Consider the following 26229-nt stretch of genomic DNA (forward strand, 5'->3'; position numbering starts at 1 on the left):
AGACACATGTACAGATACAAACGTACATACACACAGACACATGTACAATTGTACATGCATACACAGACACATGTACACGTACACACACACCCCCCCCCCCCCATAAAAAGTTGCAGTACTTCGTTGTTCACTCACAGATCCAGGTCACTGCGTTCAGCTATTGAGCAGTCTGACGGCTCCCAGTGCCAATGACAGATCCGGCCTGAGCTCCGAGCCTGCTCAGCAAGACTCACCCTCACCATAATTTCCACTCGCCATTGGCGAGCAGGCGAGTGGAAATTTCAAGCCCTGCTCTATGTTATCCTATGTATCCATGCACACACAGACTTTTAGCAGCAGTAGTGTTTACCAGCAGGAAAAAAAAACCCAGGGCCAGTGCATCCAGGAGCAGCAGCATTTGGCAGAAAAATCGCTTGATACAGCTCAGTGCATGTAAACACTAGGCACGTTTAGCGACTGAGTGTTAATTTCAGTGGCCAGAATAAATTATTATTCTGGCCAATGAAACTAATTAACGGCCAAACACTTTACGCTTATAAACTCGCCTAAACACTTGTAAAAGCATTAGATACTTTCATAAACGTCAAGCGGGTTTTTTTTTTCCTGCAAAAATGCTGCTGCCAGGAGGAAAGATTCTAGGAGAGATTCTTCTTTGAGTTTTTTGGAGTGTTTTTTTTTTTTTTTTTTCCAGCAAAAAAAAAAAAATGCTACTAAAACACTCCTAACAGATATTTTTTTCTAGCTTTTTTTTTTTTCTCTTTTACATATACTGTAAAACTGCTAATAAAATGCTGACGCTCCTAAATGCTTCTGAGCGCTACTAAAACGCTATTACCAGAGTTTGTTGAGCTTAAAAAGAACGCTAGTATGCAGGAAGCCTAAAATGGGCTACTTATAGCAAAAGACACAAGCAATGTCTCTTCTGAAATAAAATACACCAACCTGTTTACTCACAGCATTCTGCGCATACGCAGCTCAGCTCACATCGCCAGCACAGTCCCTGTGTACATGGTGACTGACTTCTGTGCATTTGCAGGATGTGCATTATCCCGCACCTGCCATTGAAGATGCCCAAAGACCAGCAGTCGGGGAGAAGATGCCAGCAAGGGACATGTTGCAGGTGTTAGGGAGAACCCGGAGGAGGTAAGTATACAGACTTTAGTTCCGCTTTATATTTATATGACAAATACCACCTACTAGGCTCCATGCACACTGGGCATTTTTAATAATGCTAGTAAAGCATTAGCTGTGTAAAGTCACGTTAAAAACATGAGTTTTTTTGCATTAGCGTTTAGCCACGTTTTTTTTTTGGTTTTGTTTTTTCAAAAAAAGTCCAAGAACACCGGTTTGCCGCGAATTACTGCATTTTGCCACTTTTTCAGCATTAGAGCATTTTTACAGCTAAAAAACTCCTCTAGAAACCCACTATTTCTGGGGGTTTTTTTCCAGCCAAAAAACACTGATTACAGTCTTTGTGCGTGGACAAATAGGATAACATGCTGGGGAGCTTACTGGTTGTAAAAAAAAAATGTCAAAAGCCAAAAACCGCAGCTGTAAAAATGTCCAGTGTGCATGAGGACTTACAATTAAGAACAGGTTAAGTTGGCAATACACAGCTCAGGTTTTTCCTAATTCTGCTAAATTGACCAAAATTGGCTTTATTTACTGTGCCTAAAATATGGAAGGCGCTGGTGGGAAATTGGCAGCCTATCAGCCTATGCAATCACTGTTGAGGTATTCAGACAGCCATGGATGCTGTGGTTGTCTGAATGCAATAGCTGACAGGGTAGATTGCTCCATCTTTGTTGTTCGGTTCAGTGGTTTCTCTGATTTCAGCATGTGGGGCTGAACAAGAGAAATCTTAACGTGTATGGCTAGCCTTGGCCTAGAGATATTGAGCAGCGATTTCTTGACTTTAGTTTTCTAGCAGTGTATGCAGACCGTGTTGCACTGGAGCTTGTGACTTTAGTACGGTATTGTATCAGAGATGGAAAGTGGGTGGAAGCTCAGCAGTCATTTATTATATATCCCTGGGCTAAAATTAGGAATTGCATAACATGGGACTATCTCTGCTGAAATGTCTTGATTTGACCCAGTTTAAGCCAGTATTGCTACTACTGTCAGGTTTGAATACAAACAAGTATACTAAATCACTCAAATATTTAAATATTCAACCCAAATATAATAAAATTGTGAACTTAAAGGAAGAATTTTTCTCACATATATGTTTGCTGCTGCTCAAGGTAGAGGGACTCCCGATCTCCAAGCACAACTCCTCCTGTAGGTTCTAGCCCAGCTCGTGTGCTGCATACATGAGAACAAACTCTTTCCATGTGAAACCCACGGGAAAGGGTTCTTCCCATCAATGTCCTGGAACTTCGAGCAGTGAGGCTGGCTCTGAGGTATTGAACATCCAGGCTTCAGGGTTGGCCTGTAAGGATTCCTTTGTTATCTAAAAAAATGTTCTCATTGAAATGAAAACCATCTGAGCACAAATTAGTTTTCACTTGAGTTTTAATTTTCTTTATTATTACCTATAGGCTCGGTGGTTGCAATGGAGTTTAATGGAGATGAAGCTGTACAGATATGCCAGTCAGTAGTTAGCAGTATCTTCAGTGGCACCATGGTAAGTATAGGAATTGATGTCTGGGCCCTACTGTCCTGTGTGTGTGTGTGTGTGTGTGTGTGTGTGTGTGTGTGTGTGTGTATGTATATATATGTGTATATATATGTATGTGTATATATATGTATATGTATATATATGTGTGTGTGTGTATGTATATGTGTGTGTGTGTGTGTATGTATGTATATATATATATATATATATATATATATATATATATATATATATATATATATATATAATTGACAAGTATTTAAAGTTGGATATTTAGAGTGCATGTTGACCCTAAAGAAATTTTTCAGTATGTGTGGCATCATGTCTGAGTTTCCACCCGAAGGGGGAAGTCCCGCTTTAATGACTAGTCCCCCAGTCCCCGTTAAGGATTGGCACCTTTGGGGAGTGGGTACCCGAGATCGACAGGTACCCGCTCCCACTTCCGGAAGTTGTCCTCAAAGCTACAGTTTTTTTGTAGCTGCTGAGTTTTTTTTTTTTTTCACTGGAACACTGCTTCAAGCAAATAATTTTTCCTAATTGTGTTACAAAGTGTCTTACCTGGAGAAACAGCCAGTAACAGCACTTGCAGCAGTGTTGTCGGTCTGCCTTCAGTTTACTTTTGACCTACTTATCTGAAAAGGCAACCCAAAGTCCAAATGAAGGAGTGCAAGCAGCACGCTGACACTAATTGTAAGACTGTGGCTTAGTGTTGTCAATCTGCAACAGGAAAGCACCTATTGGCAGGATCTCCAGGTAAGAAACTTTGCAACAGCATTAAGAAAATCAGTGTGCCTAAAAAAACTGTATACAGTGTGGTACGATGCCACACAAACTGAAGAATACATTTTGGATTTACATACGCTTTTTTAATAGAGATCTAAACCCAAAAATGTAAAAATTACATTAATATGTAACTACTTATATGAGATTTTAAAAGTTGTTTTTAGTCTTTTTAAATCTGCATTGAAGTGGGTTGTAAACCTGTACACATACCCAGTAAAGTGACTGGCCTTAGGTGATACACAGAGATTAAACCAATCCTCCTACATGTCTATCTGCAGTCTTCTCTTTTACATCCATTCAAAGCTAAATTTATAAAGCTTATTTGAGAGTTTAGTAAAAAAGCGGGAGGGGAGCTTTAAGAGCTGATTGGAGGGTAGAGACACCCCCCCTTATCACAGAACACAGAAACAGAGCTGAGGCTGTCAATCTGCTAGAGGTCTCTCCCCTATCACCATTTTTTTTGTGTCAGGAAAACTTGTCAGAAGTGATCAATGCTGATAGTGGAGAAACAAAGCAGCAGACAGAAATGATACTTGGTACTCTTAACTGAGACAAGTTCATATTTCATGTCTGCAGTTTACAACCACTTTAAAGAATACCTGGTGATCCTACATTGAAGGGCTTTTTCAAGCACTTCCTGCTGTAGGATGACAACTGTCTTCTAGTTGTGCTGCATTTTAACTGTTGCATGTGCCAATGGTGAAGATAAATGTGGTCATAGACTGATCAGAATGCATCTGGTTCAGCAGGAACCAGCTGAATTCTGATCCATATATGGGTAGGCTGGTTGCACTGAAGTTGATCTATTGATTATATCTGTATGGTCCTCCCACGCTCTAGGTCTCCTATTAATTTATACTAAAAAGCTGCTAGCACCTTACCATATACCCCATGGAAAATGACAGATTGAAGACTAATTGGTGCTGCGCTATCTCTAGGTGATAAACTCCTGTGATGTTAATACCCCACACAGTGTACAAATTTGTAAATAAATATACACAAAACCAAAATAATTGAATAGAATGCACATTAAAACATCCAAATTGTGGATAATAGTGAATACCACCCAAACGTAACCTAGGTACACCACTAGAAATAAAATAGGTGACTATGGGTGAACAAAACCCATAATAACAAAGTAAATATATATATGTGTATATAGATTACTTCTTTTTGAATTGTGCCCAAAAAAAAAGTGATATGATCCTATTAAGGCTCCCAAAAACTCAGTGATAGACATACTACACAAATTATATCCTGCAACTGATTAGTTGCTATAGGAAATGCTCCCAAAATTTAATTGTTCACAGTGAACATAGTAAAGGATAGGTGGAAGGGAAAAAATAAAATAAAATCTGAATAAATGAATAAACAGTAGAAACTGGTGTAGAAAACAATAAAACTGCAAAGTAATTTCTGCAACACACATCTATTGCTGAAATCCGCTGAAACTTACAGATTCAAGTGAAAATTGTGAAAAAGATTAAAATACACGTGAAATCACAAAACAGTGACCCCTAAATCAGGGGTATGTGAAATAGATTGTGTATAAGTGACATAAATAATATGAACACAATGGGTCCTGAATATCATGAAGGTGTCTTGTAGTTCTTAGATAGTGCTGGTGAATACACAATGCAATAAGATCCAACACTAGGCGAAATGCCCCCTCACCTCCATGAAGTGACCCTGCAGGGCCAAAAAGCCTTTCTCATATATTATCGCATCAACCAGGAACCATTTCCACAGATATCAGGTCAGCAGATGGGTCAGTCCCCCTCACTGGTGAATATCAGCACAGCAGGAACCCTCTCCAGAGCAGTAAGTATAGGAACAGCCAAAACTCATACAGCCGGAAGGAATGTAAACGAAAATGCTCCCATAGTGTAATAATGTTATGGATTTAATAAAGAAACAATCAAATGCCCACTCACATGTAATGAATATAACATAAGCTTTAAACCACATGCTGTGGGTGTACTTGCATGGGTTTGTATTGGAGTCCCAATATGGCGTCCGTGCCGGAAATTACATCACCACATCCTACGCGTTACGTCACGCTAACACGTGACTTCCTCAGGGTACCATGAGGAAGTCACGTGTTAGTGTGACATAATGCCTAGGACGTGGTGACATAATTTCCAGCGCGGACGCCATATTGGGACTTCATCTGTCTCATCACACAGCAGAAGCAAAAGAATGTTATTTTACTACCTCTTTCAACGCAAAACATGTCGTCCCTTTCACACCTGCAAATCCTGTAGTGTTTTCTTATTTTTGTCCAACCTCTGTATATTGTGCAGGTATGGTCCAGAGCCACAAGTGCAGGAAGCTACGGCATTTACACATGAAGTTACTAAAAAAAGGCTGGAGGGGATCAAGCAGTCCTATGATGGAAAAAAAAGAAAACTGTATTTTATGTAAAAAAAAAAAAAAAGTGCTTTGGTAAACTAAATTACATACAGTGAAGGAAATAAGTATTTGATCCCATGCTGATTTTGAATGTTTGCCCACTCACAAAGAAATGATCAGTCTAAAAATTGAATGGTAGGTATATTGTAACACTGACAGACAGAATAGCAACAAAAAATTCAAAAGAAATGCATGTCTAACAAATTATGCACTGATTTGTATGTTCATGAGGGAAATAAGTATTTGATCCCCTTCACAAAACATGTCTTAGTACTTGGTGGTAAATCCCTTGTTGGCAATCACAGAGGTCAGACGTCTCCTGTAGTTGGCCACCAGGTTTGCGCACATCTCAGAAGGGATTTTGGCCCACTCCTCTTGGCAGATCCTCTCCAAGTCATTAAGGTTTGGTGGCTGCCGTTTGGTAACTCGAACTTTCAGCTCCCTCCACTGATTTTCAATTGGATTAAGGTCTGGAGACTGGCTAGGCCACTCCAGGACCTTAATGTGCTTCTTCTTGAGCTACTCCTTTGTTGCCTTGGATGTGTGTTTTGGGTCATTACCATGCTGGAACACCCATCCACGACCCATTTTCAATATTTTGGCTGAGGGAAGAAGGTTCTCACCCAAGATTTGACGGTACATTGCCCCGCCCATCGTCCCTTTTGATGCGGTGCAGTTGTCCTGTCCCCTTAGCAGAAAAACACCCCCAAAGCAGAATGTTTCCACCACCATGTTTGACAGTTGGGATGGTGTTCTTGGGGTCATAGGCAGCATTCCTCCTCCTCCAAACACAGCGAGTTGAGTTGATGCCAAAGAGCTCGATTTTGGTCTCATCTAACCACATCACTTTCAACCAGTCCTCCTCTGCATCATTCAGATGTTCAGTGGCAAACTTCAGACGGGCCTGGACATGTGCTTTCTTGAGCAGAGGAACCTTGTGGGCACTGCAGGATTTCAATCCTTGTCGGCGTAGGGTGTTACCAATTGTTTCTTTGGTCCCAGCTGCCTGGAGATCATTGACAAGATCCTCACGTGTAGTTCTGGGATGATTCCTCACTGTTCTCATGATCATTGACACTCCAGGAGGTGAGATCTTCCATGGTGCACCAGACCTAGGGAGACTGACAGCTGTTTTGTGTTTCTTCCATTTGCGAATGATTGCACCAACTGTTGTCACCTTCTCACCAAGCTGCTTGGCGATAGTTTGGTAGCCCAGTCCAGCCTTGTGTAGGTCTACAGTCTTTTCCCTGACATCCTTGGACAGTTCTTTGGTCTTTGCCATGGTGGAAAGTTTGGAATCTGATTGTTTGATTGCTCCTGTGGACAGGTGTCTTTTATACAGGTAACAAAATGAGATTAGCAGCACTCCCTTTAAGAGACTGCTTCTAATCTCAGCTTGTTATCTGTATGAAAGACACCTGGTAGCCAGAAATCCTGCTGAATGTTAGGGAACGTGCAAATCCGTGCATAATTTGTTAGACATGCATTTATTTAGAATTTTGTGTTGCTATTCTGTCTCTGTGTTACAATACACCTACACAGTCAATTTTTAGACTGATCATTTCTTTGTAAGTGGGCAATCAAAATCAGCAGGGAATCAAATACTTATTTCCTTCACTGTATATTGTGATTTATTCTGATTAATCTTTCTAAACCAATTTATAAAGCTATTTTCTGCTTTCCTGTTTATAGTGTCACACTCAACAGTTCTAATTTGTCTGTGTATCATAGGTTGCTTCTACAGTAATGTTCATTTTTTTTATTTTAACAGGTGTTTGTTTCGGAAAGCAAGTCATCCGCCTCTCAAGATGTGGATAACTTTTACAACTTTGCCGACATGCAGATGGGAATGTAGAGTTCAGATTCATATGTTCGTGGCAGTGCTTATTGTTTTTATGCATAGAAGATATGCAGAGAGACCTATATTTTTTTTTAATAACTGTTGCCTCTGCTCATTTGAAGCAGGCATCTGTTTAGAAATCTTGTTCTCGTGGTGTTTGTACACAACATTTTTAAGATATTTGGTTTTCATGTAAAATAATATGTATGTAATGATTTTCTTAATACAAGTAAGAGGACATTCATTTTTATTTAAATATGACCCATACTTAAAAGTGAAGCTATCTACAAACAAGATTATCATTTGTATTTTATTGGCAGCCTGAGCTTCTTTTTTTTTTTTACCTTGCTTCAGGGCCCAATAGTCTTAAGAAAATGCTAGAGAATTCTCTGGGACTTTCTACCACAACAATTAAACATTATTCAGATCAGCCAGCTTTACATCCCTACCACCCACTTTCCACTTTGTTTATATTTCCCTTTAATAGATGCCTGAAAATAAATGAATACTGTACTTTTTAATATTACCGGAAAATGTGATAAGGCGAAAGTTGCACTATGTTAACTTGTATAAAAGTTTGTATTCATAGTTTTGTTGGAGTACTTTGGTAAAATGATGACTATTGCATAAAACAAATTTACATTCAGAAAGGTTCCATAGAGTTTTTTTGGTAATGATAAAAAAAAAAATAATTCAGAAATCAGTTAAAGAAGTATTGCAAGCATGGTATATTTTTACATAGTTAGATCTCCACTAGCTTCAAGGTCCCCTGCTGCATGGCTGGCCTGATGCATTGTGAACACAGGAGGTTGGCCACTCAGCATGAGCACCATTCAGAGAATGCTTTTCATTTTCTGAATGAATGCAACGTGTTCCCTTATTGGATGAAATGGGGTGGTGACATCATACTCAACACCTTGTCTAGTCAGAGAATGCTTTGCTTTCATTCAGAAAATTCTCTGAATGGTGGCTTCTGTATTCACAATGCATCAGGCTGGCCACTCAGCACAAGACTCGGAAGCTAGTGGAGATCACTAGAATGGTGGTGTTTGCTTCATTGTTTTCCAGCTTCCAGGGGCATCAGCCAGGTATTTTATGTACATAGTTATAATGGTCCAAGCTGGACTAATGTAACTGTAAGAATATACAATGTCTGAAAATATTCTTTAAGTAATGTATTATTTTTAATGCTTAATAAAAAAACAAATAATGCAGACATAGCATTATACCTTTTTTGATATTTTTTAAATGCTCTTGAAATTGATTTGTCCTTTTTTACTGTGCAACAGTAACTTCTGTGAACAAACCTTTTGTAAATGATGTTTTCTTTCTATAAAATGTTTGTGTCTGGTGCATAGCTGAAAATCATAAGGTTTCAATATGTATGATAGCAGTAATGCATACAATCTTTCTTTGCTGTCCTTCATTTAGTGCAGGTTACGTCTTTTCCCATTTAATCAGTGATGACATTTTTTTGAATAAGGATAACTATGGGTATAGAACCATACTCTGACAATCCAAAAGTTGGAACAATCTTTTTGTGATCCTCATGCGAGTTGCCCATCCATTTATTAGCTTATGAGCTGCATTCAGTTATAACAAGTGTTAACAAGTCACATTAAAGCCAAAAGTAGTAGTAAAGTCCACTAGCGTCAAACACGTAATTCCACAGAGAAACGCTACACTTTCCTAAACCCCATTTTTTTTTTTTAACCTGATACATGTGGCTATAATGATATTCCTGGCTTGTACATTGCAGGTCACGCAATTGGTCTGGCTTGCTGAGATGCCTGCTGGTTGGCATGTCAAGAGAGGGGGGCATGATGATGTGAATGTACAATATATATGTAAAGCACTGCGCAAATTGATGGCGCTATATAAGTACCTGAAATAAATAAAAAATAAAATGTCATTGCAGGAAATGACATTGCGTCCAAGCTTCTGCATTTCCATAGTATTGAAATGCAGTCAGACCCGGCGGCAACGTCAATTCCCCCTTTCCCTAGCTGGGTGCAGTGAGGGGAGGGGAGGCTGGAGGGGGCCTGGCTTTTCACAGACAACAACAGTTAATGTTATGCCGCTGTTTATACAGCATGCCTGTATTAACAGTGGCATGACATAGGATGTAAACTGCCCACGCTAGCATGCAATGGCAGCCATGGTCAACCAGGTATTACACAACACAGGCTAGGCTGAATAAAATAGCAATGTTAAAAAATGTATTGCATTGCTTTGAAATGGCAGTAACATATATATATATATTTTTTTTTTCTTACAAACACTTGAAGTTTAACAACTTCAATACAGGGCACTTTCAGCACTCTCGCATTTTGAATGACAATTGCGCGGTCATACAACACTGTACCCATATACAATTTTTAGTATTTTTTTTTTCACACAAATAGAGCTTTCTTTTGGTGGTATTTAATCACCACTGGGGTTTTTATTTTTTGCTAAATAAACAAAAAAAAGTTGTGTTTTGCCACAATATTTTGCAAAATGAAGAAATTTTTAAGTGCTGTTTTTTTCACAGGGGTTTTTTTTTTTTCTAACATATGGTCACCTGTGCAATACAGCGTCATTATATAACTGGTGTGGTAGTGATCATGGACACTGGTGACAATATGTAAAAAAATATATATATATTTTACACACACACACACTCACTCACTCACTCACTCACTCACTCACACACACACTCTCACACTCTCGCAAATAATTTACTAGTAGAGTAATAGAAATCTCTGATTCTGTGTAATTGAATCACTAATTGAAAGGGGCATGTTCAAAATGATTCTTTGAATGATAGGTGGCAATCATTGTCTTTATTTAAGGAAGGCAGCAAATATTGTACATGCTGGTTACAGTGCATGATATGGGGATGTTTCTCATACTATGGTGTTGGGCCTATTTATCGCATACCAGGGATCATGGATCAGTTTGAATACATCAGAATACTTGAAGAGGTCATGCTGCCTTATGCTGAAGAGGAAATGCCCTTGAAATGGGTGTTCCAACAAGACAACGACCCCAAACACCCCAGTAAACGTGCAACATCTTAGTTCCAGACCAACAAGATTGACGTTATGGCTATAGACGGGTGGAAAATCGGGAGATTTAAAAAACAAAAACCGAAAAATCGGTTGTTCGATCGGCCGACGTTACCACCAATGTTAAAAAAAAATCGGCCGATTTTTCATCCCGTCTACAGTCGGCATTAACCCCATAACTACTGTCCCTTGCAGAGATGGGAGCACACCATACAATGTGACAGCAATACATAAGAAGAATTCCAGTCCGCTATTATATTTTATATGAAAAAGTCTTGTGGTTGCAACAAATGTATCCATTTGTATCCAAATAAAAACAATACAATATATTTAAAGCGCTGTATAAATTGACAGCGCTATATAAGTACCTGTAATAAATAAATTGTCACAATGGTCATTTTGGCTTAGGACATGGCAGGTGAAATGTGGGTGGGCACCAGGGATGAGCCCAAGTGTATTCAGATACTAGTCCTAGCCCACTTGGGCTATCCTGTCACTGTGGATCACCAGTCATAAGTGGATGAGGCATTCCCCACCCAACAGCCTCATGTATACAAGGAGAATGTACATGCACAGCTACAGGGTGAGGAATGCCTTGGCCATTTAGTCCTCATGCACACTAGACGTTTTTACAGCTGCTGTTTTTGACATTTTTTTCTACAGCCAGTAAACTCCCCAGCATGTCCTGCTATGTGTCCATGCACACAGACTGTAATCAATGTTTTTTGGCTGTAAAAGAACCCAGGACTAGTAGGTTTCTAGAGGAGTTTTTAGCTGTAAAACCGCTCTAATGCTGAAAAAATGTGGCAAAATGTCGCAAACCAGCGTTTTTGGACTTTTTGTTTTTACTTCAATAAATTTTTTTTGTAAAGAAAAGCTAAAACATGCAAATGCAGCAAAACGTGAGAAAACGCAGCTAAACGCTAATGCAAAAACGCTTAAAAAAAAGCGGAGAACCTCACATTTTTAATGTGACTTTACACAGCTAACGTTACCAGTGTTATCAAAACGTCAAGTGTGCATGAGGACTTCTGATTGGTGGTCCACAGTGACAGGATAGCTCAGGTGGGTTAAGCTGTTACATAGTGCTGCATTTAGCGGTATAAAGAAAAGAAAAATAGTGCAGGGATGCATCTGTGGCTGCACATCTTCTGAGTTTTTACCCCATGTCCACTTGGACACACATCAGAGCATATGTAAATGCAACAAACAAACACATCTAAACATATTGGATATAATACTTTGAAGCGGATGTGTCTGTTCTGCCAGCAGGAGCCTGCATGGTCTTCTGAAAAACCGTGAACAAGGCCTATGTATTTTTGTGTCACTGCAAAAATGAGTATTTGTGGAACTAAAACCGCAAAAATGTGATGCAGGCCAGGAATAAAGGTGTAGATTTAGCATAACCACTTACCCTCCACCCTAAAGCTGAAGTACTGCTACAGGGTGGCATAGCTGCACAAAATCACGTGTATATATATACATGATTTGCATTTCCAGGTAGGGCGCGCGCCGCCCTACCTGCACCGCTATTGGTGCCCAGCTGGCAATTCCCAGCTGGTACTCGGTGATTATCGGGGAAAGCTAACAGGGGAGAGACCTGTATGTTAACAACACAGGTCTCTCCTCTGTCAGCATGGACATGCTGCTTTGTATCTCTGCTCAGCAGACAGATCTCTGCACAGCAGAGAGATACAAAACAGCATGTCTCCCTAGTAAAACACACAGCACACAGTTAACCTTTTGATCGCCTCAGATGTTAATCCCTTCCTGCCCAGTGTCATTAGTACAGTGTCAGTGCTTTTTATTAGCACTGATCACTGTATTAGTGTCACTGGGGATATCAGGTCAGTTGCCCCCCCATAGTCAGAATGTCCACCGCAGTCTGATAAATCGCTTATCACCACCATTACTAGTATAACAAAATTTTTGTTAAAAATTCAGTATATATACACTGCCAATTGTAGACATCATAACTTTATTTATCACAGGTACTTATATAGTGCTGTCAATTTACGCATCGCTTTACATACATATTGTACATTCACATCAGTCCCTAACCCCCAAGGGGCGTACAATCTAAGGTCCCTAACTTACATTCATACATATACAGTGGGGCAAAAAAGTATTTAGTCAGCCACCAATTGTGCAAGTTCTCCCACTTACAAAGATGAGAGAGGCCTGTAATTGGCATCATAGGTAGACCTCAACTATGAGAGACAAAATGAGAAAAAAAATCCAGACAATCACATTGGCTGATTTGGAAAGAATTTATTTGCAAATTATGGTGGAAAATAAGTATTTGGTCAATATGAAAAGTTCATCTCAATACTTTGTTATATATCCTTTGTTGGCAATGACAGAGGTCAAACATTTCCTGTAAGTCTTCACAAGGTTGGCACACACTGTTGCTGGTATGTTGGCCCATTCCTCCATGCAGATCTCCTCTAGAGCAGTGATGTTTTGGGGCTGTCGCTGGGCAACACGAACTTTCAACTCCCTCCAAAGGTTTTCTATGGGGTTGAGATCTGGAGACTGGCTAGGCCACTCCAGGACCTTGAAATGCTTCTTACGAAGCCACTCCTTCGTTGCCCGGGCGGTATGTTTGGGATCATTGTCATGTTGGAAGACCCAGCCACGTTTCATCTTCAATGCCCTTGCTGATGGAAGGAGGTTTGCACTCAAAATCTCACGATACATGGCCCCTGTACATGGATCAGTCGTCCTGGTCCCTTTGCGGAGAAACAGCCCCAAAGCATGATGTTGCAAGTGGCTAAAAAAAGACAATAAACGCTGATATAGAGCATATTTGTACAGTTTAGTATGTCTTTCGCTACAAACCTCCAATCGAAAACATAAACCAGAAGGGTTCTTTTCCCCTGCATTTAACTACTTCCCACCCAGCCTATAGTCAAATGACGACCGAGCGAACCTCTCGTCCCTCCGGGAGGAAGTCATATAACGTCCTTTTCAGATCGCACCTTGCGTGTGCCCGCAGGGCCACGCTGTGGCAAGATCTGTCACTGGTCGTGTACCTCGGACACGGCCGATTAAAAATCTGTGTACCGGCCCTGTTGCCAGTACCATGTGACCTGCTGTGACCAATCACAACAGGTCACATGACAGTTGTATACAATGGATGGCTTCCTTTCATGCCATCCATTGTATACAAGTGTCTAGCTGTGAATGGTCACAGGGATCACATGCACAGGCTGGGCCAGTCACAGCCCATCTGTGTCATGTGATTAGCTGTGACCAATCACAGATAATCACAACAAAAAAGCAGAATGAATCGATTTCATTCAGTTAAATGCTTATAGTAAAGGAATTCTTTGCTATAAGCAATCAAATTGTGTAAAAAAAAAAAAACTGATCACTTCCCCAAAGTAGTACAATGTTACTATGGTAACATCATACTACTTTGATCATAATGTAATATGAAAATCTTATAAAAAAGAATAAAATGTAATAAAAAATAAAACATTTGTCACTGATCCCTGATCACCTTCACACCAGTTATATGATGACGCTGTACGCTGATGCTGCACTGGTGACAGTATGAAAAAAAAAATATGAAAAAAAATTAAAAACTATTTTTTTAATTTCTTCATTTTCCAAAAAATTATGACAAAAAATTACAACTTCAAAAAACTCGCCATGCCTCTTATGAAGTACGTCGGACTGTCTACTTTGCAAAAAGGGGTCATTTGGGGGATATCTGTACTGTTCTGACATTCTTGGACCTCAAGAAATTAGATTGGCTGTCAGTACTTCAGGATTGATCAATATTCAGATATATACCATAGTTTGTGAACTCTATAACTTTCCTACAGACTAAATAATAAACACTGATTTGGGTCATTTTCACCAAAGACATGTAGCAGAATACATCTTGGCCGAAATTTATGAAGAACAATTATTTATTTGTAAACTTTTATAACATAAACAAAGAAAAACATGTTTTTTTCAAAATTTTCGGTCTTCTTTTGTTAATTTAGCAAAAAATAAAAACCCCAGTGGTGATTAAATACCACCAAAAGAAAGCTCTAGTTGTGTGAAGAAAATTATAAAATTTTTAGTTTGGGTACAATGTAGCAGAACCGCGCAATTGTCATTCAAATTGTGAGAGCGCTGAAACCTGAAAATTGGCCTGGGCAGGAAGGGGGTAAAAGTGCCTGATATGGAAGAGGTTAAAATCTGCCTCTAATTGCCCTGTGTGTGGACTCATAGGATAACACGGCTGTTTCTACAGACAGAACTCCAGCAGAATCAGCGATTGCTTAGCCCAGTGTACATGGAGCCTAATGGTGGAAATGGAGCTCCTGCCACTAGAGTTCAGATGCTGTGCAAAGGAAGCACCTGGCTGGCCCGAGTACTAGAAAGTGTACAGACACGTGTCAGGGTGTAATGAACACACAGGCTGAGGAGAGCAGTCCAGGACAGACACCCCACACATGTCACCACAGTGTCACCGCGGAGTGCGGGAATGAGGGGAGGAAAGGATGAGAACAGGGAGGAAGTGGAAGAGGAGGAGCATGGGAAGGCAGCGAGCAGTGTCAATACAATAGGCTTCTTGTGTGTGGATGTGTGCGCCTGCTGGGAGGCTGGGATCAGGGAGGAAACACTGAGGGGAGCTCTCCTCACCCCGATCCGGTCTGCCGGCCTTCCTCAGCCGTGCCGGGCCAGTGCTGCCAGGCTGGACCCCTCCCTCGGGAATGCACAGGGCCCTCCACAAACACTGAACACCGAGGCTGAAGGAAGGAGGGAAGGCAGAGGCGCTCCAGACAAGGTGAGATCCCTTCTCCCGTCCAGTCATTCGGGCCGGTACTGTGCCTGCTGAACGCTCCGGGGCTCATAGACGGGGCTGTGCCCGGAGGAGAGCCAGGCTCTGGGTGTGTACATGGACAGTGCTCTATGGAAAGGTGACCTTATGTCAGCAGACCCCCTCCTCCTCCCTCCATCCATCCCCCGGCCTGTGTGCGGCATGGCAGGGCACTGTGTGTGTCACCTCTACTGTACACCCCACTCACTGCAAATTGGCGCCAACACAGCCCAGGGCACCTCCTGGCAGCACCTCAGCCTGCCCATGTGCCTGCATGGCCTCTACTGCTGCCTGCACAATACCCTATACACACTGACCCTAGGTTTATATATATTCTACTTGTATACACACTGACCCTATATATATATATATATATTCTACTTGTATACACACTGACCCTAGGTTTATATATATTCTACTTGTATACACACTGACCCTAGGTTTATATATATTCTACTTGTATACACACTGACCCTAGGTTTATATATATTCTACTTGTATACACACTGACCCTATATATATATATATATATTCTACTTGTATACACACTGACCCTAGGTTTATATATATTCTACTTGTATACACACTGACCCTATATATATATATATATATATATTCTACTTGTATACACACTGACCCTAGGTTTATATATATTCTACTTGTATACACACTGACCCTATATATATATATATATATTCTACTTGTATACACACTGACCCTAGGTTTATATATATTCTACTTGTATACACACTGACCCTATATATATATATTCTACTTATATACACACTGACCCTATATATATATATTCTACTTATATACACACTGACCCTATATATATATATATATTCTACTTGTATACACACTGACCCTATATATATATATATTCTACTTATATACACACTGACCCTATATATATATTCTACTTGTATACACACTGACCCTAGGTTTATATATATTCTACTTATATACACACTGACCCTATATATATATATATATATATATATATATATATATATATATATATATATATATTCTACTTATATACACACTGACCCTATATATATATATTCTACTTATATACACACTGACCCTATATATATATTCTACTTATATATACACACTGACCCTATATATATATATATATATTCTACTTATACACACTGACCCTATATATATATATTCTACTTATATACACACTGACCCTATATATATATATTCTACTTATATACACACTGACCCTATATATATATTTTCTACTTATATACACACTGACCCTATATATATATATTCTACTTATATATACACACTGACCCTATATATATATATTCTACTTATATATACACACTGACCCTATATATATATATTCTACTTATATACACACTGACCCTATATATATATATTCTACTTATATACACACTGACCCTATATATATATATTCTACTTATATACACACTGACCCTATATATATATTTTCTACTTATATACACACTGACCCTATATATATATATTCTACTTATATATACACACTGACCCTATATATATATATTCTACTTATATACACACTGACCCTATATATATATATTCTACTTATATACACACTGACCCTATATATATATATATATATATATATATATATATATATATATATATATTCTACTTATACACACTGACCCTATATATATATTCTACTTATATATACACACTGACCCTATATATATATTCTACTTATATATACACACTGACCCTATATATATATATATATATATATTCTACTTATACACACTGACCCTATATATATATTCTACTTATATATACACACTAACGCTATATATATATTCTACTTATATATACACACTGACCCTATATATATATATATATATATATATATATATATATATATATTCTACTTATATATACACACTGACCCTATATATATATTCTACTTATATATACACACTGACCCTATATATATATATATATTCTACTTATACACACTGACCCTATATATATATTCTACTTATATATACACACTGACGCTATATATATATTCTACTTATATATACACACTGACGCTATATATATATTCTACTTATATATACACACTGACGCTATATATATATTCTACTTATATATACACACTGACGCTATATATATATATATTCTACTTATATATACACACTGACGCTATATATATATATATTCTACTTATATATACACACTGACGCTATATATATATATTCTACTTGTATACACACTGACCCTATATATATATATTCTACTTATATATCTCCTACTTGTATACACACTGACCCTTGTTTTATATATATCCTACTTACAGGTGAAACTCGATAAATTAGAATATCTTGCAAAAGTTCATTTATTTCAGTAATGCAACTTAAAAGTTGAAACTAATATCTGACATAGACCCATTGCATGCAAAGCAAAATAGTTTAAGCCGTGATTTGTCATAATTGTGATGATTATGGCTTACAGCTCATGAAAACCCCAAATCCACAATCTCAGAAAATGAGAATATTGTGAAAAGGTGCAATATTCTAGGCTCAAAGTGTCCCACTCTAATCAGCTAATTAAGCCATAACACTTGCAAAGGGTTCCTGAGCCTTTAAATGGTCTCTCAGTCTGGTTCAGTAGGAATCACAATCATGGGAAAGACTGCTGACCTGACAGTTGTGCAGAAAACATCAATGACACCCTCCATAAGGAGGGAAAGCCTCAAAAGGTAATTGCAAAAGAAGTTGGATGTTCCCAAAGTGCTGTATCAAAGCACATTAATAGAAAGTTATGTGGAAGGGAAAAGTGTGGAAGAAAAAGGTGCACAAGCAGCAGGGATGACCGCAGCCTGGAGAGGATTGTCAGGAAAAGGCCATTCAAAAGTGTTGGGGACTTTCACAAGGAGTGGACAGAGGCTGGAGTCAGTGCATCAAGAGCCACCACACAGACGGATCCTGGACATGAGCTTCAAATGTCGTATTCCTCTTGTCAAGTCTCTCCTGAACAACAAACATTGTCAGAAGTGTCTTACCTGGGCTAAAGAAAAACAGACCTGGTCTGTTGCTCGGTGGTCCAAAGTCCTCTTTTCTGATGAGAGCAACTTTTGCATCTCATTTGGAAACCAAGGACCCAAAGTATGGTGGAAGAATGGAGAGGCACACACTGCAAGATGCTTGAAGTCCAGTGTGAAATTTCCACAGTCTGTGTTGATTTGGGGAGCCATGTCATCTGCTGGTGTTGGTCCACTGTGCTTCATTAAGTCCAGATTCAACGCAGCCATCTACCAGGAGATTTTGGAGCACTTCATGCTTCCTTCCGCAGACGAGTTTTATGGGGATGCTGACTTCATTTTCCAGCAGGACTTGGCACCTGCCCACACTGCCAAAAGCACCAAAACCTGGTTCAATGACTGTGGGATTACTGTGCTTGATTGGCCAGCAAACTCGCCTGACCTGAACCCCAAAGAAAATCTATGGGGCATTGCCAAGAGAAAGATGAGACCGAACAATGCAGAAGAGCTGAAGGTCACTACTGAAGCATCCTGGTCTTCCATAACACCTCAGCAGTGCCACAGGCTGATAGCTTCCATGCCACGCCGCATTGAAGCAGTAATTGTTGCAAAAGGGGCCCAAACCAAGTACTGAGTACATATGCATGCTTATACTTTTCAGAGGTCCGATATTGTTCTATGTACAATCCTTGTTTTATTGATTGTATGTAATATTCTAATTTCTGAGATTGTGGATTTGGGGTTTTCATGAGCTGTAAGCCATAATCATCACAATTATGACAAATCGCAGCTTGAACTATCTTGCTTTGCATGTAATAAGTCTATCTCATATATTAGTTTCACCTTTTAAGTTGCATTACTGAAATAAATGAACTTTTGCACGATATTCTAATTTTTCGAGTTTCACCTGTATATTCTACATTGACCCTAGTTATATACATACTGACCCTAGTTTTTTATATATTATATATACTGACCCTAGATATATATATCTATCCGCTTGTCTTCCTGAGGATTTACCCCCCCCCCCCCCTTCCTGACCAGGCCATTTTTTGCGACACAGCGCTGCACTACTTTAACTGACCATTGTGCAGTCATGCAACGCTGCACCCAAATGCAATTTACGTCCTTTTTTACGTCCCCCACAAATAGAGCCTTCTTTCGATGGTATTTGATCGCCTGTTCGTTTCTATTTTTTTGCGCTATAAATAATGAAAAGACCGACAATTTTGAGAAATATTTTTGACTTTTTGCTATTAAACGTGTGCAATAAAAAATAATAAAATTTCATCATAAATTTAGGCCAAAATGTATTCTGCTACATGTCATTGCTAAAAAAAAAAAATCCCAATACATGTAAATTAATTGGTTTATGTGAAAGTTATAGAGTTTACGAATGGCGGTATATATACTGGAATTCTTTTTTGGGGGGAAACTGACTTGGTGTTACTGATATCCCCAATCACACCTGTAAAGTGATCAGTGCTAATAAAAAGCAGTAGCACTGTACTAATGGCACTGGACCGAAAGGGGTTAACATGAGGGGTGTTAAAAGGGTTAACTGTGTGCTTTTTCTACTATGGGGGCAGTGTGTATTTCACTGTAAGCACACTGCTTTGTATGTTTCTGCTATGCAGAGCCATACAAAGCAGTGTGCAGGAGCTGACAGGGGAGAGATCTGTTTTGTTTACATACAGGTCTCTCCCCTGTCAGAAATCCTCGGAGATCTCTGGGTGTCGGTGGGGAATCACAGGTCGGCACCTGACGATTGACAGCCGAGGCCACAAATGGCGGTGCGGGTAGGGCGGTGTGTGCACCCCCTACCCGGAAGTGCAAAATCACATATATATATGTGATTTTGCACACCCGTGCCGCCCTGTAGCAGTATTTCTGCTATAAGGCAGCATGGAAGCAGTTAAACTAGAATAATTATTGGTGTATGTACAGTTGCAAGAAAAAGTATGTGACCCCCTTGGGATTACGTGGAGTTTTGCGCGATGATGGGAAAATGAATTCCAGAGTTTATCAAGACATTTTGCAGGAAAGTGTACGACCTTTTTTCCGCCAATTGAAGCTCCGCAGAGGATGGGTGATGCAACAGGACAATGACCCAAAGCATACAAGTAATTCAACAAACCAATGGCTGCAACAGCACAGAATACGCCTTCTGGAGTGGCCCAGTCAGAGTCCTGACCTCAACCCGATTGAAATGCTGTGGCATGACCTTAAGAGAGCGATTCACACCAGACATCCCAAGAATATTGCTACACTGAAACAGTTTTGTGAAGAGGAGTGGTCCAAAATGACTCCAGATCGTTGTGCAGGTCTGATCTGCAACTACAAGAAACGTTTGGTTGAGGTTATTGCTGCCAAAGGAGGGTCAACCAGTTATTAAGTCCAAAGGTTCACATACTTTTTCCTCCCTGCACTGTGAATGTTTACATGTTATGTGCAATTAAACCATGGCAACATCTAATGTTTGTGTAGTATTATGTTCAGCAGACTGTGTTCTTCTATTGTTGTGACTTAGATGACGTTCAGAGCACATTTTATGCCCAATTCATGCAAAACTCCACGTAATCCCAAGGGGTTCACATACTTTTTCTTGCAACTGTATGTGTATGTATATATATAATTTGTTGTACACATGCATATAGTGCTGCCCAACTCTCCCTAGAATTCATAATGACTTGTGCAGGCAGATTTTGCGACTGTCTCTCTGGTGCATTCTAAGTCTGCGTTCACATCTTAGCTTAAAGACTTACCGTCATTTTTATTTGAGAGGTTTTGAGCGTTTTTTGACGTGTATTACAAGCGTTTTGCAGCATCAGGCCTTTTTGTTTAATTCATAGAAAGCACTAGAGAGAGGAAGTTAGCGATGGAGAGCTGCTGTTTGAGCAGAAAACACGCGGTAAAACACATTTTCAGGTGTTTCTGTTGAAGTCTATTGAAGACCAAAAATGCTTGTAATCTGGCAGAAAGAAGCTCATGTACTCACATAGAAACGCTCATATGTGAACAGGGGCCATCGAAATGATTGGGATTTGGCTTGTTGAGTATTTGAGAGCTTCAAGCATAAAATCGCTCAGATGTGAATGCGGCCTTGAAGTGCTGAATGCGCTAAATTCATGTACGTGTCTAGAACTTGTCCTTGAATTTGGCTCATGGTGTGGCACTTTTAGAACCCGTGCAAGACACTTTTGCCAAATCTGTCTGCACTCAAGTCACACGTTTTCAGACATTTCTATTGAAGACCAAATACACTTGAAATTTGCCAAAAAGAAGCTCATGTACTTTTTGATCAACAGGCGTCTTGCTTCAGGTGACAGAACGCTCATATGTGAACAGGGGCCATTGTAATGAATGGGATTTGGCTTGTTGAACGTGTTAGAGCTACAAGCCTCCAGTAGAAAATCGCTCAGGTGTGAATGCAGCCTTAAAGTGCCGAATGCGCTAAATTCATATACCTGTCTAGAACTTGTACTTGAATTTGGCTCATGCTGTGCAACTTTTGCCAAATCTGTCTGCGCTGCAGTCACACATTTTCAGACTATTTCTATTGAACACCAAATACGCTTGTAATCTGCCAAAAAGAAACTTGTGTACTTTTTTGAGCAACAGGCATTTTGCTTCAGGTGAAAGGAAGCTCGTATGTGAACAGGGGCCACTGAAATTAATGGGATTTGGCTTGTTGAGCGTTTTAGAGCTTCAAACAGAAAATCGCTCAGGTGTGAATGCAGCCTAACACACCCATTACTCCAGGTGTGACTTACCATGTCATGGGAGTTGCAAATCACATGGCAAGTCACACCCTATTGTCCACAGTTAAAGCGGTCATATCAGTGCGATTCCGACTTGGTCGGAGCTATACCATTTTCTAACATAGTACATGCACTATATCAGGTGCGACTTGCATAGACATCTGGGCAGATGTCTTACAAGTCGCACCTCAAGTCAGCATGACATCCGACTTTAAAATTGTGAGACTTCACTGGAAGTCACACGATTTCGAAGTCGGATTGGGGTGATTGGGATCTTAAAGTGCTGAAAGCGCCGATTTACATACCTGTCTAGAACTTGTACTTGAATCTGGCACATGCTGCGCCACTTTTAGAACCCGTGCAAGACAAGTTTGCCAAATCTGTCTGCGCCAGTTTTTTTTTCCTCTGCACGGTATAAGAGAGTTGGTCTTAATTAGCTCCACTTTTACATGTGGCTCATCCTAGAACTACCCGAGTCACTGTCAGAACCAAAAGTGTCGCAAATGTTTCATGGATATGGCGCAGTATGTTATCAAGAGGGATTAACGTCAGAAAATGGCGCAGCAGCTTTATTGAACTCCTCCCCACTGTGTATTTACTTCACTTTACAGCCATGGTGCCAACTTGTGGTCCTTTGATGTTTGAAGTGCAGCCCATGCGCTCATTCACGCCATACACACAGAAAAACTGATGGAAACTGACACACATATTTCACTTGCAGAGACATCCATTTACATCAGTTTTCTTGCATGTTTCAGTGAGTTTTATACACGTTGCAGATTCCTGCACAGAAATAATCTGCACGTGATACCAGTGTTACAGCGTGAACAGGGCACATAGAGAACAGTTGTTTTCTTTGTTCCCCCTGCAGAATGCATGCAGAAAAACTGACATCTCTGCACATGATGTGAATGAGGCCTAAAGCATTTGTGAAGTAATTATTTGTTTACTTTTTAAGTAATAAACATGTTAAATGTACTTGCTCCATGTAATGGTTTTGCAGAGAGCCAAAACCTCCTTTTCTCAGGTTCCCTTCTGGCGCTCCTGGCTTCTGCTCATCTCGGTGCCTCCACAGAAAGCCGCTTCCTATTGTGGCACACCCACTGGCTTGATCCTGAGCCACTCTGCTTGTGTCTATAGACAGCGAGGCTCGGCCCCACTTCCTCATCACAAGATTTTACTGGCAGGGGCCAATGGTGAAGAGGTGAGAGCGGGGAGAAGAGGAGAGAGCCACTGCCCTTGGGCACAGCGCTGGATAGAGATCACGCTTGGGTAAGTATAAGGTGGGTGATACACATATAGAAACATTTTTTACCTTGATGCAAGGAATTAATTAAGGTAAAATATGTTTAGGCTTTACTTCTTTAATAGTAGTTAAAGTAGAACTATAGGTAACCCTTTTTTTTTTTTAATCTTTTTGGGTATTGCAAGGAAAGGTTATAACCCCTGTCAGATTTTTTCACCATCTGTCCTATTTCGGCGATTTCCCTTCACTTCCTGTCCTATCGCCAAACAGGAAGTGGTAGAAATTTCCTGGGAATTCTTTGCGGTCCCCCAGGTTACCAGAACTAGTGTTCCCATTGGAAGATTTCCCCTCTGTTACTTTTCTGGGGACACTCCAAAATTTGGGATTTTATTTTACTCCACCTTTAAATGATGGTAAATAGGACAAATAAAGACAGTGAATCTCCCTAACGGGGGGCATAGATGGCAACAAAAACCTAATAGGTGTTCTAACCCTTCTCCACTCTGTCCAAAACTAAGAAAAAAAATATACTTTTTAAAGCAGGGCTCCAGGCTTCCCCCCCCCCAAAAAAAATTCAAAGTCAGCAGCTACAATTACTGTAGCTGCAGATTTTTTTAATTTAAGACACTTACCTGTCCAGGGGTCCAGCAATGTCCTCAACTGAGCTGATAATTCAATCGGCTTCGGGTGGTGGTGCTGGCATCTTCAGTAAGGAAACCAGAAGTAAAGCCTTGCGGCTTCACAGCTGGTTTCCTACTGCTCATGCATGAAGTGTACTGTGCTTTGTGAATGATCCTGCAGCCTTCTGGAACCTCTGATAAGTCCCAGAAGGCTGCGGGGGAAGGAGGTCTGGCTCTGATCGCTGCGGCACATCTGATCGGAAGTGGGAGTGGGTGCCTGTCAAAACCAAGTATCCACTTCCCCCCAAAATGTGGCAGTGGAGGGGGAAGGAGGCAAACAATCAAAACTTTCCCTTTTGGGTGAAGTTCAGCTTTAAGTCTAGTGGTTTCATGCAACATGTCCCCAGTCTCGGACAGTCTCCTATAGCATGACTTCAGTCTCCAACCACTCTCTGACCCTTTCCTCTAGTAGGTCTTCCATTTGTGACTATTTTCTGTAGCATTACTTGTAATAAATACTATATGCTGCCCTTTGGAGACATTGTGGGCTGTGTTTGAGGACCCCTTTACCTTGAAAGTTGACAATCACTACACATCATCCTAATGCTACATACAGCATCAGTGATTGAAAGAGTTGACAACTAATTGTTCTTCTGCTAAGGCCTCAAGCACACTGGCGCTTTGGCTCATGTGCGTCAAATCCTGGCGTTTTTGGGCACTTTGGGGGGTACAAGTGCAGTACCCAGCTGCCTGTCAAAATCTGTGAAAGGTTTAAATAGACTGCTGCTGGACATTATACCAAGGAAATTCGCATTAAAGCTTTGTTCCCACAGGGGATTACATCCATGTCCTGTGTAGGGCTGTGTTTTACCAGCACAGGGATACATAGATGTTTTGTGTATCCCTGTGCTGACAGTCCCATAGATGTCTGTTGGGACACAGCCATTGTGTCCCAGTGTGACATCCATGTGGGTGTACAGCCCTGAACGAACCTGCTAAGATATTCTATTGGGAATGGGACTGTTGGCACAGAAATGCAAGCAACAGCCATGTATCCCCATGCTGGTAAAACACGGCTTTGCACAGATGTAATTGCCCCATGTGAATAAGGCCCAGAACACAAGAATTCTGCTTTCCAGGAACAAGGGGCTAAACAGAAGTGTCGATCAGTACAGCATCCAGCTCAGGGGTGGACTGGCAATAGGGGATCATGGGGCCCCTGTGTCCTTGCCCACACTCAAAAAACCCTATAAAAAAAGTACCAGGGGCATTTCATGGGGCCCCCTACTGACCCCGGGCCCTCTGGCAGTGCTCGAATGGTCAGTCCGCCCTTGATCCAGCTGCTTCATATTTCAGCCTGTCATAGATATTGACAGACTGCTGGCAGTGTGACTGGGCACAGCTCCTATGCCTTCTGAAAACACCAGGATTTGATGCACATAAACCTAAGCATTAGTGTGCATGAGGCTTTAGGCCCGTTTCACACTAGTGTGGCCCGAATTTGCACGGCAGCCCATTCATTTGAATGGTCTGCTGTGTTTGTGTTTTACGCAAGGAAAAGGTGCATGCTCCTTTTCCAAAATTCATCCAAAGGAAAACTGTATGGTCTGTTTGACCATGCAGTTTCTGCGTGGTTCCTGCACTTAGGATTGCGCTGCAGGAAGAGATACATTCTGAATGGCACCCCTCTGCGTCTTGCAAGAGAAACACGATGTAGCTGGTTGTGTGTGCGAATCGCATTGATTGCTGCAACCAGCTTGCAGCATGTGGGTTAGTGTGAATCAGGGGTAAGGCCTTATTCAGGAATCAATCACAGGAAGTGCAGCGACTGGCATTTTCCTGCTTCAGATCAATGTCAATTACTGGTGGGAAACACAAAAAACACTCTGCAGCAAAGACCATGGGTGCGAGGCAGTGCGGAAAAATGCATACTGTATACATCCACATCAGACAGGAGCTCCATTTACTGTCTGATTTTACTCACCATAGCTGATCTGCAGTGCATAGAAATGGCTGAAAAGAAGAAAAAAAAAAAAAAAAAAAAAAGAGTACACCA

General features: G+C 40.3%; 2 protein-coding genes and 1 long non-coding RNA gene across 4 annotated transcripts in view; 2 read left to right on the forward strand and 1 right to left on the reverse strand.

The window, feature by feature from the left end:
• RP2 (RP2 activator of ARL3 GTPase) overlaps positions 1–8868 on the forward strand; it is a 49224-nt gene extending 40356 nt beyond the window's left edge. For both annotated transcript variants that reach the window (XM_089693516.1, XM_089693517.1), the window contains exons 4-5: positions 2541–2626; positions 7584–8868. In XM_089693516.1, the coding sequence (XP_089549642.1) occupies positions 2541–2626; positions 7584–7667 (170 nt within the window). In that variant the 3' untranslated portion in view covers positions 7668–8868. The remainder of the gene's footprint in view (positions 1–2540; positions 2627–7583) is intronic.
• A 4090-nt stretch (positions 8869–12958) lies between these two features.
• On the reverse strand, positions 12959–15609 carry LOC149449241 (uncharacterized). Its single transcript, XR_016315439.1, has 2 exons — positions 15347–15609; positions 12959–13475 (listed from the first exon to the last, which is right to left on the reverse strand). It is a non-coding gene; the product is annotated as an uncharacterized LOC149449241 (long non-coding RNA).
• The window catches only part of JADE3 (jade family PHD finger 3), an 82268-nt gene continuing 71281 nt past the window's right edge, over positions 15243–26229 (forward strand). Inside the window, exon 1 of the mRNA XM_089693518.1 lies at positions 15243–15491. The gene's annotated coding sequence lies outside the window, so the exon portion shown is untranslated. The remainder of the gene's footprint in view (positions 15492–26229) is intronic.

Source organism: Staurois parvus, unplaced genomic scaffold (genome assembly GCF_062004578.1).
Source record: "Staurois parvus isolate SC_StPar_1 unplaced genomic scaffold, SC_StPar_1.0 ptg000634l, whole genome shotgun sequence".
NCBI lineage: Eukaryota > Metazoa > Chordata > Amphibia > Anura > Ranidae > Staurois > Staurois parvus.